Source organism: Agelaius phoeniceus, chromosome 2 (genome assembly GCF_051311805.1).
Source record: "Agelaius phoeniceus isolate bAgePho1 chromosome 2, bAgePho1.hap1, whole genome shotgun sequence".
In the NCBI taxonomy this organism is placed as follows: Eukaryota; Metazoa; Chordata; class Aves; order Passeriformes; family Icteridae; genus Agelaius; species Agelaius phoeniceus.
The window spans coordinates 101269266-101285247 of NC_135266.1; the positions used below are offsets into that span (position 1 = coordinate 101269266).

The 15982-nt window shown below is 40.2% G+C and overlaps 2 protein-coding genes across 2 annotated transcripts in view; one reads left to right on the forward strand and one right to left on the reverse strand.

Moving 5' to 3' along the window:
* TRMT10C (tRNA methyltransferase 10C, mitochondrial RNase P subunit) overlaps window positions 1-2116 on the reverse strand; it is an 83689-nt gene extending 81573 nt beyond the window's left edge. The window contains exon 1 of the mRNA XM_077174413.1: window positions 2103-2116. The gene's annotated coding sequence lies outside the window, so the exon portion shown is untranslated. The remainder of the gene's footprint in view (window positions 1-2102) is intronic.
* The window catches only part of IMPG2 (interphotoreceptor matrix proteoglycan 2), a 54767-nt gene that overhangs the window by 17522 nt on the left and 21263 nt on the right, over window positions 1-15982 (forward strand). Inside the window, exons 4-7 of the mRNA XM_077174415.1 lie at window positions 4480-4511; window positions 4610-4633; window positions 13361-13407; window positions 13865-13956. Of these exons, the coding sequence (XP_077030530.1) occupies window positions 4480-4511; window positions 4610-4633; window positions 13361-13407; window positions 13865-13956 (195 nt within the window). The remainder of the gene's footprint in view (window positions 1-4479; window positions 4512-4609; window positions 4634-13360; window positions 13408-13864; window positions 13957-15982) is intronic.

Sequence of the window (15982 nt, forward strand, 5' to 3'; positions counted from 1 at the left end):
GTAATACACATCATAATTTCAATTTCCTCAGATTTCAATCAAATTTCAGAAAATAAAGTTTTAAGGAGCTGCAGTTCCTTACAGGTCTGATAACAATCTACAATGACAAGAGATGTTGAGAAAAGCTGTTATGAGAAATGAAGCCTTAAAGGAACCCATGCAATTTAATCTGTTGAGCAAATTCTCAACCATACCTGCTGAGGGCTCCTGTACAAGCCCACATCTTTATCAAAGTGTATCTGACAGTGTTGGGCAGAAGGGACCACAGGAGCTAGGTTATGAATCCTTTCCAAAGGAAGCAGGTCTGTAAGATTTTTTTGGTTGCTGGTGAGAGGGAAATATGTGCTCTGCCCACGCTGGTGGGCCTGAGAGTCAAGAGTTAAGCTGAGATTTAGCATTGGAAAGGAATTTGCAGCACAGCTTTCCCTGAGAATCAAAAGGCAGACAATTTCCCCAGCAATCCCCAAAACTGTGATGGGAGGTGCTAACCTACCAAAAGAGCAACTTGAAAAGTTCCTGGGACAAGATACAAACCCTTCAAGGGTACTTTTGTGTAGTATTGACTTTCCAGCCCATGAGCAGCTCCATCTTCTTCACTGTGTTTGCACCACAAAGTGCTCACTGACAGATTAGGGTGAGAGTGGAGAAGGCAACCCTGCCTGAGGGCACCCGGATGGGTGGCTAACAAAACACCTCTTAGCACGTTGAAATGGATACTTAGCAATGTAAAATGAGTGATTTTGCCTCATTTTCTGAATTCTGAGGGCCATATTCAAAGGTGGGATGGAGCATCCCAATGATATGAATTATTTGTAAACCCAGTACTGCTGTTTGAATACTTCACAGAGGCAGATTATTTTGTATTCCTCAGGTTCACGTGGAAGATCTCTTCTGCTGTCTCCTCTTCCCCTGTTGTGTGACCTTCTGTGCTAACCATTGTCTTTCTCTGTTTAATTAAATGTTCTAACCACTCTTTCCAGTTCTTGACATTGTTTTCTTTGCATAGAGCACCTCCTTTAGTTTCTTCTAAATCTGGAAAAAAGCAGATTATATCTGCTCTTTCACATCCCCCATCCCCTTCTATGCATGCAAAAAATAAAAATTTCACTTGCCCTCCTTTCAGCCATAGTCTCAGATTTTCTTTACCCCTTTTCTTATCCATGCAATTAGTGTTCTCTTATTGACTTTCATTCTTTCCATTTCAAGTTTTAGCCTCCTCTAGTTTAAAAAGAAAACCCTTTGCCATATATATATATATATATATATATATATATATCTCTAGTGTTCAAGTTGCATGTAGTTGAAACAATATCTGTTTCACTAAGCTGCTCCTGCTATTTCTCTAAATCACTGTAGACAGTATTTTTACCTAACCTGTCAGAGATGTTCCTCAAAGCAGTGCTCCCTATTTTGGCTTTCTCTATAGCTTCAGTTCTGGCCATTGTCCTCATTTCCCTGAATCATCCCCAGTGCTGTGGCCTTGCCTCCATGACAGCGTGGCTCTCCCATGCACCGTGGTGGGGAATCAGGACAGGCACATAGAGAATCATTTCTTGGGATCACTTTCCTGTTGTAAATGAGGTGTGTTGGTGGGTTAAATCAAATATGCTTCGTACAGTACTGCACAGATAGAATTAACTAATATGGGATTATTTCAGATCTCCTTGACATTTCCTTTGCCTTTTTCTCCTGCCTGGGATCACCCTCAGGATATTTTGTCTTCTGTGTATAATGATAGGCAGGATCTCTTAGGATCAGGCAAGAATGTCCTTTATAATTGCTTTTCTGCAAGATCATGAGTTGATAGAAGCTCATTTGGTTGGTACATGTGATTTGCTGCATTGTTGTAGGCTGTGTTTAATGTATTTGTATTAATTCATGATAACTTTCCATTATGTAAAATAACTGTTGAGGAAGGTGTGCACCAGAGCAACGGACACAAAACTCAGCTTCCAGCATCAGGAGAATTGGTGCAATAATGTCAGGAAAGTCTCACTTCAAGAGAATTAATCTGGTACAAAGCACCTGCCAGAGATAGCTTCAGTGAATAAAAGCACCCCTTAGATTTGGTGTGGCTGCTGCTGTTATGGAAAACTATTTATAGATCTCTTCAAGTATTGAAAGGGTGAAGACATTAAATAATCTTTGCAGTCTGTGTGCAGTAGGTCAATTTCTAACTCCATCTTAATGAAGGAACTGAGTCAGAGAGATGAGGTGTTTTGACAAAGGCTATTATGTCCTAAATGATTAAACATGCCAGTATTAGAACTCTAGAGCCCTTGGCTTCTAATTAGGGGGAAAAGGGGATGTTTACCAAGAAGTTCAAATATGTCATTGCTCACCCCCACCCCAGGCTGGAAAGCAAATTGAACGATTAAGAGAGAGAAAGAGAGTCACACTACATTCTATTGCAATAGGGGCTGCTAGTTTATGATGAAATTATACGAGAATTAAGTAATTTGATGCCCTACTGAAAATTTGGATGTGGAGACTGTGTTGTGTTTCTTATTCTAGACTTTGGCCATTAAAATAATAATTTGACATTTCAGGTTTGGTTCTTATAAGTTCTCCTTATGATTTGTTGAATAGGTGACTTGGAAATAATATGACATATTGGTTAAGTCCAGGGACCCTGACTCAGGGAACTTGGGAGCCACCAGCTCCTCAGGCTGCCCTGCAACAGTTTTGGCCCAGGCACCCCTCAATGGGATGTCCCTCTTCCTTTCTCTAGAAGTCAGGTCTGCACTGAGCTCTGGTCTCAGGGGCCTTTGAGGAGCAGTGAGTAAAGCTGCTGGGTACAGACTAGAGCTAAGTATTGAAAATATGTCTAAGGCCTGTAATACTTGGGGTTGGTTTTAATAGCACCTACAAATCATCCTGGCTGGCTGAGTGTGGAAGAACATCTCCTTTGCTAATGAATAAACACTTTTTACTGAGCTACTACTTGCAGATAACTTTCCAAAACCTTGTAGAGAGGGAATCAATCTCTACATTGATTCCTTGTAGATGCCAGTGCACTAGGAGTGAATATACAGGCACTGTATAGATCAGCACAATGAGCCCTTAATAAAACTACCCAAAATCCAACACAGCTGTAGTGGCCCCAAGTTAGTTTCCACTGTTGACTACTGGGTTTCTTTGTTTGCCACTTAAAATTAGTCTTGCGTGTCTTAGTTTTTCATACTAAAGAATCTCTAAATGCCTCATAAAATGGAGTTGTATAATAAATGTTGGTCAGAGAACATGCTGAAAGGCAAGCTGACTGAAATTAGTATTTTAGCAAGCCCTGCTGGGGCTGATATCCAGGCTGACTGCCCTTCTAGCTGTGATCACAATGCCCTCATGTTCTAGAAAGAAGAGAAGGCTACTCACTGACATGGCTCCAAGTCAATAACTGCTGAATTTCTTCACTTTCCTTGAAGCACAGGAAAACACAGGTGAAGAGAGAGAGCAGGCTAACCTGCTCAAAAAGTTTTTTTTGCCTTTTCAACCCTTCTTCACAAGAAGAACCATCAGGATAGCTTAGTGACAATCCTTAGGTCACTGAATACATATGGGTGTTTTTCAGAGAAGTTTGCAAAGTGAAAATAGTATGTTTAAAGCTAATTTCAATTTAATTTCAAAGGAGATACTTGAGTTGACTCACCTCCTGTTGTTTTTACTGAAAAATGTACCTGCATTGATTATACAAAGAAAGCCACCCCAATAAGCAGTCCACCAAATAATTCCTTTTTGATCCCCTAAAGCAGAGAAGCAGGAATTTTGCAGATAGACATTAATTTTCTGTAAGTATTTGCTATTCTCTTTACATTGGTACAACAGCAGGATCCAGTGTTATTTCTCAACAGCTCCCATTATTTCTCAGGACCTCCTCCGCTTCTTGCAGTGTTCCTCACAGGAGCATCTCTGACTTGGCTCTAGAACTAATGGCAGTAATACCTTGAGAATTTTAATGAAAAAAATGTGAACTGTGTAGCCCTTCTTAGTCTTTTTACACCAATACATGAAAAACATCATCCCTGCCACTTGTGTAGCTGTAAACAAAGTTATCAGATTAATCTTGCTGTGGTACTTTAAGCTGTAGCTTTACTTTGAAAAGATGCTCTTAAATCTATAGGCAATTAGCAGACGTAATACTGAATTTCTGAAGACTGCTTGCTTAAAAGCTTCTTATTGTTGGCATCCTCTAATGTGGGAGAACGTGGTACCTGCAGAGCACTGTAGGAAATGTAGAGCACCTCTGACAAACCTAATGCTCTTTGCACTGTCTGATATCGAGTTTCAGTTGTATTTTGGAAATGTCAGACATATTTCCTTTTCAGCAGGGACTTTGTTAATAAATTTTGAACTTAGCGAATGACAGTACAGAGAATAGAATTCTTTCAGCATGCAGAAGGAAATAAAGTGGTATAAACTGCATTTCAATTTCTTTCACTTTACATTACTCAAATATATTTAGGATTTCTTTTTGTTTTCCAGAAACTGGCCTATTCAAAGGAGGCAATGGGCAGGTGAGTATCTGTGTTCTCCTTGCATTTTATTCTCTCTGGAGATAACAACGGGGCTGAGCTGTGACATTTTGTAACCTTTTCTCTCTTTTTCTTGTCAGTTCCTGTGCTGATTGGTCATGTGGGTAAGTAATTTTCCCTTTCTAAAGGCTAGTGGTAGTTCCTTTCTCTGGTTCTTGCTGCTGCTGGCATTGATTGGTGTACTGAAGATGGACAGCATTCACCTTTGTGCAAAATACGTACAGAAAAGTGTGGTGGAGAAATCTGGTGGTTCTTGCATGTGAACCTCTGTCCTGGCGTGGTTGGCATGCTCAAAATATCCCAGCCAATCTGAGGCTTGTACTTCTGCTTAAGTATGTCATCTCCTTGTTGGCTGTCAGGCACAGACCCAGGCTATTTACCTGAAGAGGTTTAGTGGGGGAAATCTATTCTGGGAAGGAGGTGTGTCCATAGTTACTTGTGTTAGTGTTCTGGTTCTCTTGAAAATCCTTCCCAAAGGCTTTCAGGTAGTCCTGGTCATCATTACAGAAACAAAAAGAAACTGGAATATTTTGAAATGCTATTTTGAAAGACTTTCAGGAGATGTGTTCCATAAACAGGTACAAGGGAACTGGCTGTTTGGGCTCCACTTCTAACAAGGCATTGAAACTGGAAACTGATTTGTGGCATCTTTGTAGCAAAGCAAACCTGAACTTAACCTTTATTGTCATATCTTTTATTGAATTCAAAACAAGTTCAAATTATTATTGCTCCACTGCTACTCAGAACATAATCTAAGCTGTTATTTTTAGGGTAATTCAAACCCAGACAATCTGGTGCTGAACTCCTCTGAAAAACTGGCAGGTTCAATTCTCTGCTTTACAGGACACATAAAGCTATGCTAAATATGAGTAATTAAAGTACCAGGAAGAGTAATCATTTAGAAGACTTCTTAGAAAAGCCTCCAACTTCTCAAATCAGGTATCCTCATTGTGATTGCACAATCATAGCATAAGTTAAAATTTATAATGTGAGCTGATAATGGCAAATGTATTTCCTGAAAGGTTGGTTTTTCTCAGTCCTGTGGAGCTGAGTGTTCCTTTGTCAAGAGCACTCCCTGAAGCCTCCAGGTCAGCAGGGTAGTGTCCATCTGTTCTGAAGAAGTTTGAGTTTGAAAACCTACTGCATCCCTCTGTGTGATCATTTAGGAAACCTAGTAAATGTAGAGATACATGAGAAGAATTGGAGTCAATGTATCTAGAGTCTGCATGTACTGGTCTAAGCAGAGGAACAGTGCAAAAAGACCAGCTTTTGATTGAAAGGTGCATCAGAGTGATAAATGTTGTACTTGTCCAAAAGCCATCCTATGAATTGTTTAATGGCAACATTAAAGGGGTTCCAGGAGACAAATGGCAAACTTTGCCAAACTCAGTTCACCATGGGGCTGTGCTGCATCTGTCTCAAAAATACACTGCTTTTATTTCAGTATGTATTGCTTCAGATTGTTTATAGCTTATAGCTTCAGATTGGGATCCTTGTTATTGCCATCAGTTTAAACTTTGGGTTTACAGTATCTTTTCTTCTATAATTTGTTGATGTCTTGTGCTTGGAAATTGTAGTGTTTTATAGCATAAAGAGGGTGATAGAGGACCTAAGCAGTGACAAACAGGTAGACTTGCCCTGGGTAATGGAAAATCAGGAGAAATTAGTAGAAATAATTTTTTACATTATAAAATCCAAACTTACTCTAAGACCATTCTGGACATCTTAGAGCATTTATGGTTTAAGATGTGAAGTTTGTAAGCCAGAGTCCTATAAAACACAAAGCTATGATTTTCTGTCATGGGTAGAAGATATCTAACTCCAGATGTCTTGTCCCATCTCAATAATGCCAACAGCCAACTTTATTCCCTGAAAAATTACCCACACCTCCCAGTAAAGATCAGAATAAATGTTCTTCTAAAAATATTCTGTAAGAAATTTGTATAAGTACCCAACCCAGGACCACCATCAGCCTCTAATGTGCAGGATGGTAAATCCAATGTACAGTCCTTCCTGCAGACAGGAAAAGTGAGTGCAATTCTACCCTCTCCTGGGCATTGCTGTTCTCACCTGCTGACCCAATTGTGCAGAGAGAGGCTGGTTCAGTGCAGGGCAGTGCTAGGATCTGAGCATTGTCACCCAGCTGTGTCAGAATGGACAACTGTTCTGGTCTTGTCTTGAGGGAAGGCAGGACTGTCCTCAGTATGTAGATGAGACGTTCAGGTGAGTTTCCCACACTGCCAGGGAAGAGCAGGCTTCTCCAGATGGTGCCTTGAAGTGAGGGTCTAGCTGAAGTTTCTGATGTGTCCTGTGGTGAGATCCAGTGTCTCTGATGACTGTGCAGAAGCAGCCATTTCACTTTGGAGGCCTGGCACTGGGTATATTTCTCTGTGTATTTTCCCACTGATAACAAGAGAAATTTTGCCATAGGTTCTAGAGCATAGCCTTCACACAAGAAACTATTCCATAAGCTTTGACCAATCTCTTTTCTGTGAAACATTTTTTTTTCTTTGAAACTATTCATTAATTTGGGGTTGATCTGGAATGGAAGACAGGCCCTTGATATCTGTTAGTTATTTTAACTATACTACCTCTCTAAATCAAATCAAAACTGTGCTGAAAGCTGTAAACAGCTGTAGAATAGAAACTGTGCCTTGAGTAGTTTGCTACAACTCATACAATCCTACCTTGATGTCAATATGGTGTCCCCCTCCAGCTGGAAAAAGCTGACTTCATCTAGTTAAATGCTGGGATAGTTTTAAAGCAGCCTATGGAATTGTGCCTTGTGCTCTCGTGGTTTAGTTCCTGGAATAACTCCCAATCCGGCATTACTGACATTGGCGTAACAGCGGGATGGAGGTTTGTTCCCGTAAGGTTTAGAGCATGCATTCACGTAGGTTAAATGCCCAGCTAGCCTGGCCTTTCAGGAACTGAGGATTAAACTAAGTACCACCAAGGAGAAAGCCTCAAAAGGAAAAGCAATATATGGGACACAATCCACATGTGTACACAGCAGCACAGCTGACATTGTAGACTTTTTGCCCCAGGTGGAAGTGTCAGAGCACTACATCAGCTGATTGCTTTATTCAGTAGGCCACTGGCACTTCACACTATGAAGTTCTATCTCTTAATATTGGAGTCTGTCTCTTGACAACAGGACAGTTCTTTTGTCTGATTCCTGGGGGATCAAAAGCCAGATCTTGAGAATCAGCTGCAAGCAAAAAAGTAACACAAAATTGTTGCAGTAGAAAACAAGAACTTTCATGTCATAGCCTTGCTTGAGTGCTGTATGCACAACAGCATACTGAGGAAAAGATAAAGAGGATAGGATAAATGAAAACGAGGAATGTAACACACTACTTTTTCACTTCATCGTGAGCATTTTTAATGTAAAATGAAATATGTAGAGGCACCTGTCCTTTCTGATGGTACTTGCTGATTCTAACCTCACTGAAATTTGTTGCAGTAAATCTTGTCCAGACCTCCTGTGTTCTGTCCATGTTCTCTACCTTGGCAAATCTGGAATCCATATTTTATCAGCTGTGGTAGCAATGGATGATGATGTATCAATTTGGCTTTTGCACTATTTATCTAAATGTGCTTTATGAAAGAGTAAGAAGTTTGTCTTCTATGCTGGGATCATTTCTTTAGTTCAGCAGTTCTGTCTGCAGTGATGTAGAAACCTACCTGAGTTTCTCTACTGTTTGCATGTGGACTTGGCAGTGATATTCCTTATTTCAGACATTTTTTTATCATCTGCACAGCTTTACCACATGTGAAGAGTTCCACACTGTTCCTTTTCAGTTTTATATTTTCTTTTGTGCTCCCTACTGTCTGGGAGAAGGATGAAAGGTTTGTCCTATTTTAATTAGAACCAAAAGAGATGAAAATTCAAGAACTACCTAAATGAAGATTAAGATAAATGCATGAAAATAGTAAAAGGAAGAGAATCTGAATACAAGGCTTTGTCTTGCATTCTGAAATTGCATAAAAATACTTCCTAAATTCTGTGCTAGTGTGATTAAAATGAATTTAAAAATGAGAAAATCAGACCATAATTTTTTCTCACCTTTGTGCAACATGAGAATTGAAGTAATATTGTTCAAGAAAAAGAAAAGCTTGACATAGCCAGTTAGACTTTAGAACATTCAAACTGACCAACAATCTTATAAATAATGGTTAAACTGGTGGATGCCCAGAACATGTAATACAAATTTGAAGATATTAGTTTATTCAACCACAGAGTTGGGTTTGTCTTAAACCTTGAAGAGAAATGTAGAGAAAAATCTAACTAGTACCTTCATAGAACTTCATGGAGAGCTGTGAAATGGTATCACTGATGGCCCATTTGACACGTCCAGAGTGTTGCTTCTCCTTAATAACACAGTATGGCTGCACATAAAGAACCAGTTCAGGCCTCTGAATCAGTGGAACTCTGTTTATGCTTTGGTGGACTGGAACTTGTCATGTCTTTTGACATGACTGATGTCACACAGAAGTACATACCATGGGCCTTGACAAAAAGAGGAATGTAGGCTGTATTTGTGAGCTGTGATTGCTGCGTTAATATGTATAGGCTGTCCATAAGCACTGTTTGCTTCAGATCAGTTTCCTTGGCCCTTATGGATCTTTTCTTACACCTGCCCAGATCCTGGTGTCTAACAGAGCTGTGTGATCTGAAACCACTTGTTTCTGCAAGGAAACACAAGTGCAGTGTTGTTTGTTCTGGTGCTTAGACATCTGCTTGTCCATATTCCTTCCTGCCTCTCCATACATATGTGTATGTTTTTATATTTTGCCTACTGCTCAGCCAAGATGATCCAGGGAATCATTCATGCAGGTAGGACAATGGAAATTACATTTCATGTGTCTGTGTCTCAAAGTCACAATAAGCTCCTGTTGGAATACAGTCCCTCTACCTGGAGTGGCTTGCTTGTATAGGTAGAATTAAAAATCGAGTGTGGGCCTTGGATTAATCCTGGGGCAAAACCATAAAAACTCCTGTGTATTTTAAGTGGTGCAAGTGAGTGCAAATTTGAATCTGTGTTTACCTTGAAAAGTGATGTGTTCAGATGTGTTCCAGTATATGCATTGCCATGTGCATTTTGAGTGACTTCATTAGAGGTGCCCAGTACAATTGATGCATTTTTAGGTGATCAATAAAGTAGGCATTTGAAAAATGTTAAGGGGAAGTAGAAGGCAAAAAGAAAGCAAACTTCATTGTTCTGGTAAGGCAATGAAAAAACAATGTTGTGCGTAAAGTGAGCTTGGTTACAGCATAGTGTCCTTAAAACTATATTTTCATCCTCTTGAAAAAAAGTGGTAGCTGATCATTTGACCAAATTTGGTGCTTGGCTGGTTTGGTTAGATTTATAAGGGTTTTAGTAGGTGATGTTTAAGTGCTTGGTTTTTAATTTTCAGCCAGCTGTGCGCTGGAATTCTGTCAGAAAATTTGGTAGCTCCTGAGGGCTTGTATTTAAAAGCTGGTAAGAATATATTACCTGGCCTTGACAAAGAGTGTAGTCTTTGTTGACAAAGAGTTGTTGCTTAAGGAGCCGGGTTTGCTTAACTTAACTCTTAACACAACCTTAACTCTCCCCTTGACACTGGCCTTACTCTCACCTCACATTTCTGCGCTATCCTGGTTGCCCCAAGGCCTGGCTTGGGTTGTGGTTGTCACCATGAGGCTAAACCAGTGCCTAAAGTGACACTTGTGACAGAAGCACCTTGTTGGAGAGCTGCCATTTGTTGGGTCAGTGACAGTGAAAGTCCTCTTGGACTTTTGAAACTTGGAGAACTCACTTTGATGTGTCTGTGACCAGTAATCTGACCTAGAAGTAGATATTGAGAAAGATATTAGGCTTTTCCATTTGTAAACTGCTCCTCTTTTGAAAGTGTGTGATTAATGCCACAGCATGTTTTTTGGGGTTTCTTGTCCACTTTGAGGATTTTTCCTTTAAAAGCTCAAGCAACTTAGTTCAGGGGGCTCCTGTCTGGGTGGGTCTGGGGCTGCCCTGGGGTGGTTCCAGACAGCTTTGATGGGCAGGGCTGAGCCCTACACTGGGGGCAGTGGCAGCTCAGGGAAAGCCTGTGTGAGAACAGGCAAAAACATGGCACAGGGAGAGGAAGAGGGAGCAAAGAGAATGAGATACAGTGGTGTGTGGAATGCCAAGGCCAAAGGCACCACACCATGGCAAATCATGTATTCCCTGCAGCTGAGGGAGGACTCAGACTGGAACAAGCAGACCTTTCCTGAAGGAACTGCTGCCCCTGCAGAGTGTGCACTGGGTAGAGGAGTCCAGAGTGAAGTTGAGCCTGGGAAAGGGTGAAAAGAAGTGGTGTTTTAATGTTAGTCTACTTTTCACTACCCAAATGTACTCAAATATGTAATAAATTAGTTTTCCCTGAGCGGAGTCTGATTTTTCCCGTGGAAGTAATTGGTGAATGATCTTCCTGGCGTTATTTCAACCAAGAAGCTTTTCATCATATTTCCTCCCATCTTATGGAGATGGAGGGAGTGAGAGAGTGGCTGGGTGGGTGTTTGGCCCTTGGCCAAGGCCAACCCACCTCAGAACTGGGATCTCAGTTGGTCAAATAGTGATTTTGGTCCTTTTGAGATGCCCTGAGTTGCAGCACAGGTGTGAAGGGACAATGTGGGATGTGGCAGGGACAATGTGAGATGCATGGGTGACCTGTGCCTTGTGGGGCAGTAGCTGGAGTACAGGAGTGCCTGGAGGCCCCTCAAAGGATACTGGGCACCAACCTGTGGCCACCTGGATCAGGTCCCACGAGTCTCAGGTTGGGATCGGGGCTTCCCACAGCAAATCATGTGTGTGGTTGTCTTCTTCTTTAGAAAAGGGGGAGGATACAAGACTCATCTAATGGCTAGATTTAAACAGACCAGAACATTAAAAATCCCGTAGCAGAGTTTTTACTATTCATCACTTTCCTTTTGATGAGTTTCTATTCTGACCCTAGTTACACTGAACAGTTTGTAAGAAATAAAATCCTGAAGTGGTTCACCTCTCCCGAAAAGTAGAGTCATTCTTGCTTCTGAACATTAAACATGATGCACTAAAATGCTGTGATGCTGTAATTTGGTGACGCTCTGTTATAAATGTAATATACTTCCTATTGAAACTGGTAAAAGAGGCATCTTGAACTTAGGTGAAGTTAATTGGAAAATGTTTCATCAGACCAATTAATAGTTCAGCAATAGTTTTTATTGCAGTTCTAAGATGACAAATGAGTAAAGAAACTAAATCCCTCCAAAACATAACCAGCATTCTCAAGAAAATTTTCTTAAAAGAGGCTATCTTGTCTAAATTATGCTTTTTAGTAAAATTTTCCAGTTTTGGAAATGATTCAAAGATTTACTTGGCAAACTCAGAAGCAGTCTTGCACTGTGCTGGCTGAAAACAGGTACCAGTGTCCATGAGGTGGAAGCAGGCACAACTGCACTTCAAAGCTTGCATGGAGTTCATTGATTTTATTTGTGCAAGAGAATACATGAAGGTACTGTTTAAATTCTTGAATAAGTATTTTCTGATTTTTTCATGTAGAAGATTGTATTTTTTGTTAATATTTTAGAATTGATGTGGAGATCTCACCCTGTCAGTTTAACATTCCCTGAACTATGTTTTGGTATAGTTAATTATTTTGTGGAGGATTGACTGTGCCTTCTGGGATCTGCAGAATGTAACTGTGAGTCTGGTTGTCTGGCTGGTGCTGGAAGCCTTTTTTGGAGTAACACAAAGACTGACTATACAGCCTGAAGGAGGAAAGATATCAACTTTGAGTGGAGTTTTGCTTGAGGATAGGATGGACTGCAAGACCAGTGGTAGAGTATGGGAATCATAAAACAAACCTGGCAAGGCCAGGAAGCATGGCTGACATTGCATATATTGCTGCATATACTCACTGCAATGGGTGTTTCATGGCACAAGTATGATCACCAATAAAAAAGGGATCCTTTAGAAGTGAGAGAAATGTCTCAATACAATGAACTTCAGTAATGTTCATGTTCAGTTTCTCCCCAGCAGTTAAACCTCCAGTCTTACCACTTGTGCTGTATATTTTAACAATATGGCCAACTCAAAAAATAATTTTCCCTTCATCCAGGAAAACTTGTTTCTGTCAGAGCATGTCTCCCACTCTTGGTAACTTGACAGTTTGCTCCAGGCTTTTACAGAATTGGCTCCAGGCAGCTTGGGTTTACTGTAAGAGTTGCCACAGCTGTTCATTTTTCTTCTGGCTGACAGTCTTCATGTGATTGTTCTTCTTTTCACATCTGGCCCAGAGTCGCTTTATATGCGTGTGTGAATCCCATAACTGGGTTTGGAAACTGATGTGTTTTAAAGATTTCCAAACAAGAAGAGTAAAATTAATTATGGAAAGAACCCATCTTCTTGCAGTGATTTCAGTGCAGTTATGGTGTTTTAGTGCACTGGGGGAGGATTTTAAAAACTGAGTGGTTTATAGGGTATTACCAGTTATCTTTGCAGTTTATCTCTTTGCATTTTCTTTCTTTACAGAACTAGAAGGCAAAATGTATTTTTGTATGGGACTCCAGGTCATTTGGGATATAAGAGGCTTAACAACAGAGACACACATGATGTGTTGTACAATGCAAGTGACCCAAAATCTAAGTTGCAAAATATAACTGAAATACCCTTAAGTCTAATTTTAATGAAGTTATGAGCAAAATAGAGCCATGAAAAATTTCTTCTGCACATGTGCTTCTTGGTGTGGTATCAGAATCACAGGAATATCAAAACCTACTACATTTCTCTTACCATATCCAGCTTCAATTTCTGATTTTTTTTATCTAGTGGGACTCCTACTCCACCTTCGGATGCTGATGTTACCACACTGAGAGGTTAGTTTTTATCTAACTTCTGTTAAGGCTGATTCTGAATTACCAGAAAATTGAGGAATTCATGTGTTAGGATTTCAGAAAGAGCTCTGAATTTTCACACCTCTCTAATGCCATTTGTAATCTGGAGATCATGTTATGTGCTGACATTTTTTTATTTCATGAATCATGAAAATCCTACTCAAGAAATTAGTTCTGTGCCAGTTTTACTGCACCTAAGGTCATGTTTCCAAAAATACATCTGCTTAGCAGAATGTCAGCATCTTATAGTGATTGATGTATTTGATACTTTTCCTCAGGCTTTTCATGTGTCTCCTATGCTTTTGCTGTCATGATGATGGGAATAGGAATCAAATTTGACTATTGGTTTATGCTTGCTGAACTGCTTCTGTGGGTGTATAGAAAAAGAAAAACAACAAACAAACCCAAACAAAATAACACTGCTCTCTTTCAAACTCAGATGCAGCTGCCAATGTTCCTCCCCCTCATGAGGTCTCCATCGAGAGTCCTGCAGGTGACACCATCCATGAGCGTGACAATGTGGACACCACTGTGAGTGGGTTTCTTTTCATTTGGTCCAACATGATATTGTTTATGGTCATTTACACTTTAGTAGCAATTAAAGGTGTTGTTAATATGGTGTGTTAACACAAACTAGGATTTCCTAGTTTTCTTGGTTCTAAAATTAAAGAGCCAGACACGGTTAAGGGATAAAGAGTTTTTTACCTCAGTATTTAATAAGGATTCTTATGGTGCATCAATTTGCCAAGGTGGAATACTCTGAAATGCACACCCATGGTAGAGCACATATACAATCTTACAGACCTTGCAAATTAATATATCAACAAGGATGTTCCTTGTTGGCTTGAATGAATAGTGTGACATCCCCCTATCCCCAAGTGTTCTCCTCTAGATGGGCCTTAATCCTGATCTACAGGATGTGTTCTAGAGGGGGCCTTGGTTTCTCAAGATAGTGTAAGGCTTTCTGGACTCCAGCTGTGAGTCCTTGAAAGTGTTTGGTCTCCTGGCCTAACAGAATACCAGGACTATGCTAAGGTATCAGACTTAAGAAATTAAAAGTATGCACACTAAGGGTACTGAGAATGCATAAGAGGTATGTTAAAAAAAAAAAGGCAGAAAATCATCACAGCATCAATAAAATCGGGTGTGAATTTCTAAAGTTTTAAGACATTTTCTAAAGTTTTAAGACATTTTTTTCCATTTGGAGCGGCTTTGAAATACCTCCTCCCCCACAGTTGGAGATAATATATCAGTTGAACTATCAGGTGAGGATTTTGCTAGTGTCATAGGACTAGAGAGGGAATGCCTAGTGGCCCTGAAAGCTCCAAGAAGAGTGTGGAACACTATTATTCCTATGGAAGCACAATATTCCTTAGGTTGCTGTAGTAGAGTTTCAAGGGTCTGTGGAGTACAATTGTGTAGGACAGGGGAGAGGTGACCTGGACAGCCTTGAAGACTCTGATATGCTGCTCTTTTTCCTCCGTTGATGTAGGTGAACTTGTATTTAACATCTTACAAGCTACTCGTTCTGTGATATTTAACCAAAGCTCACAACACAGGGAAGTCTAGACCCCATATTTAAAACATCTCTCTAGAAGTGAGCTGACCACCACATAGGTCCCAGGGCAGTATTTGCTTCTAGGAAACAGGTCCTCCAGATGAAATTTTAATTCCACACTCTAGAATCCAATTGCAGTATTCATGGGCCAACATGACCGAAGAAAATTTTGTAAACCAGTGTAATCAATCAGCTGGCTTTTTTTTTTTTTCTTATAAAAATGAAGCTCTCAGTGGATCACAGAGGAGCTTACAAAGTTTCACATGCTGATTTATTGTGCTGGGATTAACTGGGCCATACTGTTCAATAACCTAGTGTGGCCCTGGAACAAAGTTGAACCAAACTGTGCTTTCTTCTAGAGCTTTCAGTGCGGACTGGAGCTCTGATGTTGGAATAAATACAGAATATGGAACAGACAGCTTCTGACTCAAGTGCAGGGTCTGGCCTTATGTTATGTACCAAGAACACTTGTGGTTTGGTCCCAACAACAGCATTATTCTTCTTTTGAAACAGAACTGCCTGGAATATTTCTGCTGGAGCAGAGAATAGGACCACTCAGTAAATGGGAAAGGAACCAGAATTAGATTGCTGCTGCTACAGCATTTTTACTCTGTACAGTTACATCCCACCTCATTGTTCTTAGCAGCCAAAATGCATTGTTGATTATAAGGCCAAGAGTGAGCAAAGATCATCTTCTGCACTTTGTATGCTGACTATACCAGGTTTTGGGGGGCTGATAAATTATTTAAACTACACGGTGTTGCAAACAGCCAAATCATAGCACTATATATATATGCCTGCTAAATGTGGATCTCTCAAATGCTAACTAACTTTAAGTAATGTACCAGTCCTTATGGTCTTTGGGCAGAGTTATCCAGTGAAAAAGGAATGTGAGGGGCTGGAAAGAGAATTTAACGAAAAAAATTTAGAGGGTTCCTAAACAATGTAGAAGTTGCTCACTGATGGCAGATAAATTTTCTGGAGAAAGTTTTTTCCATT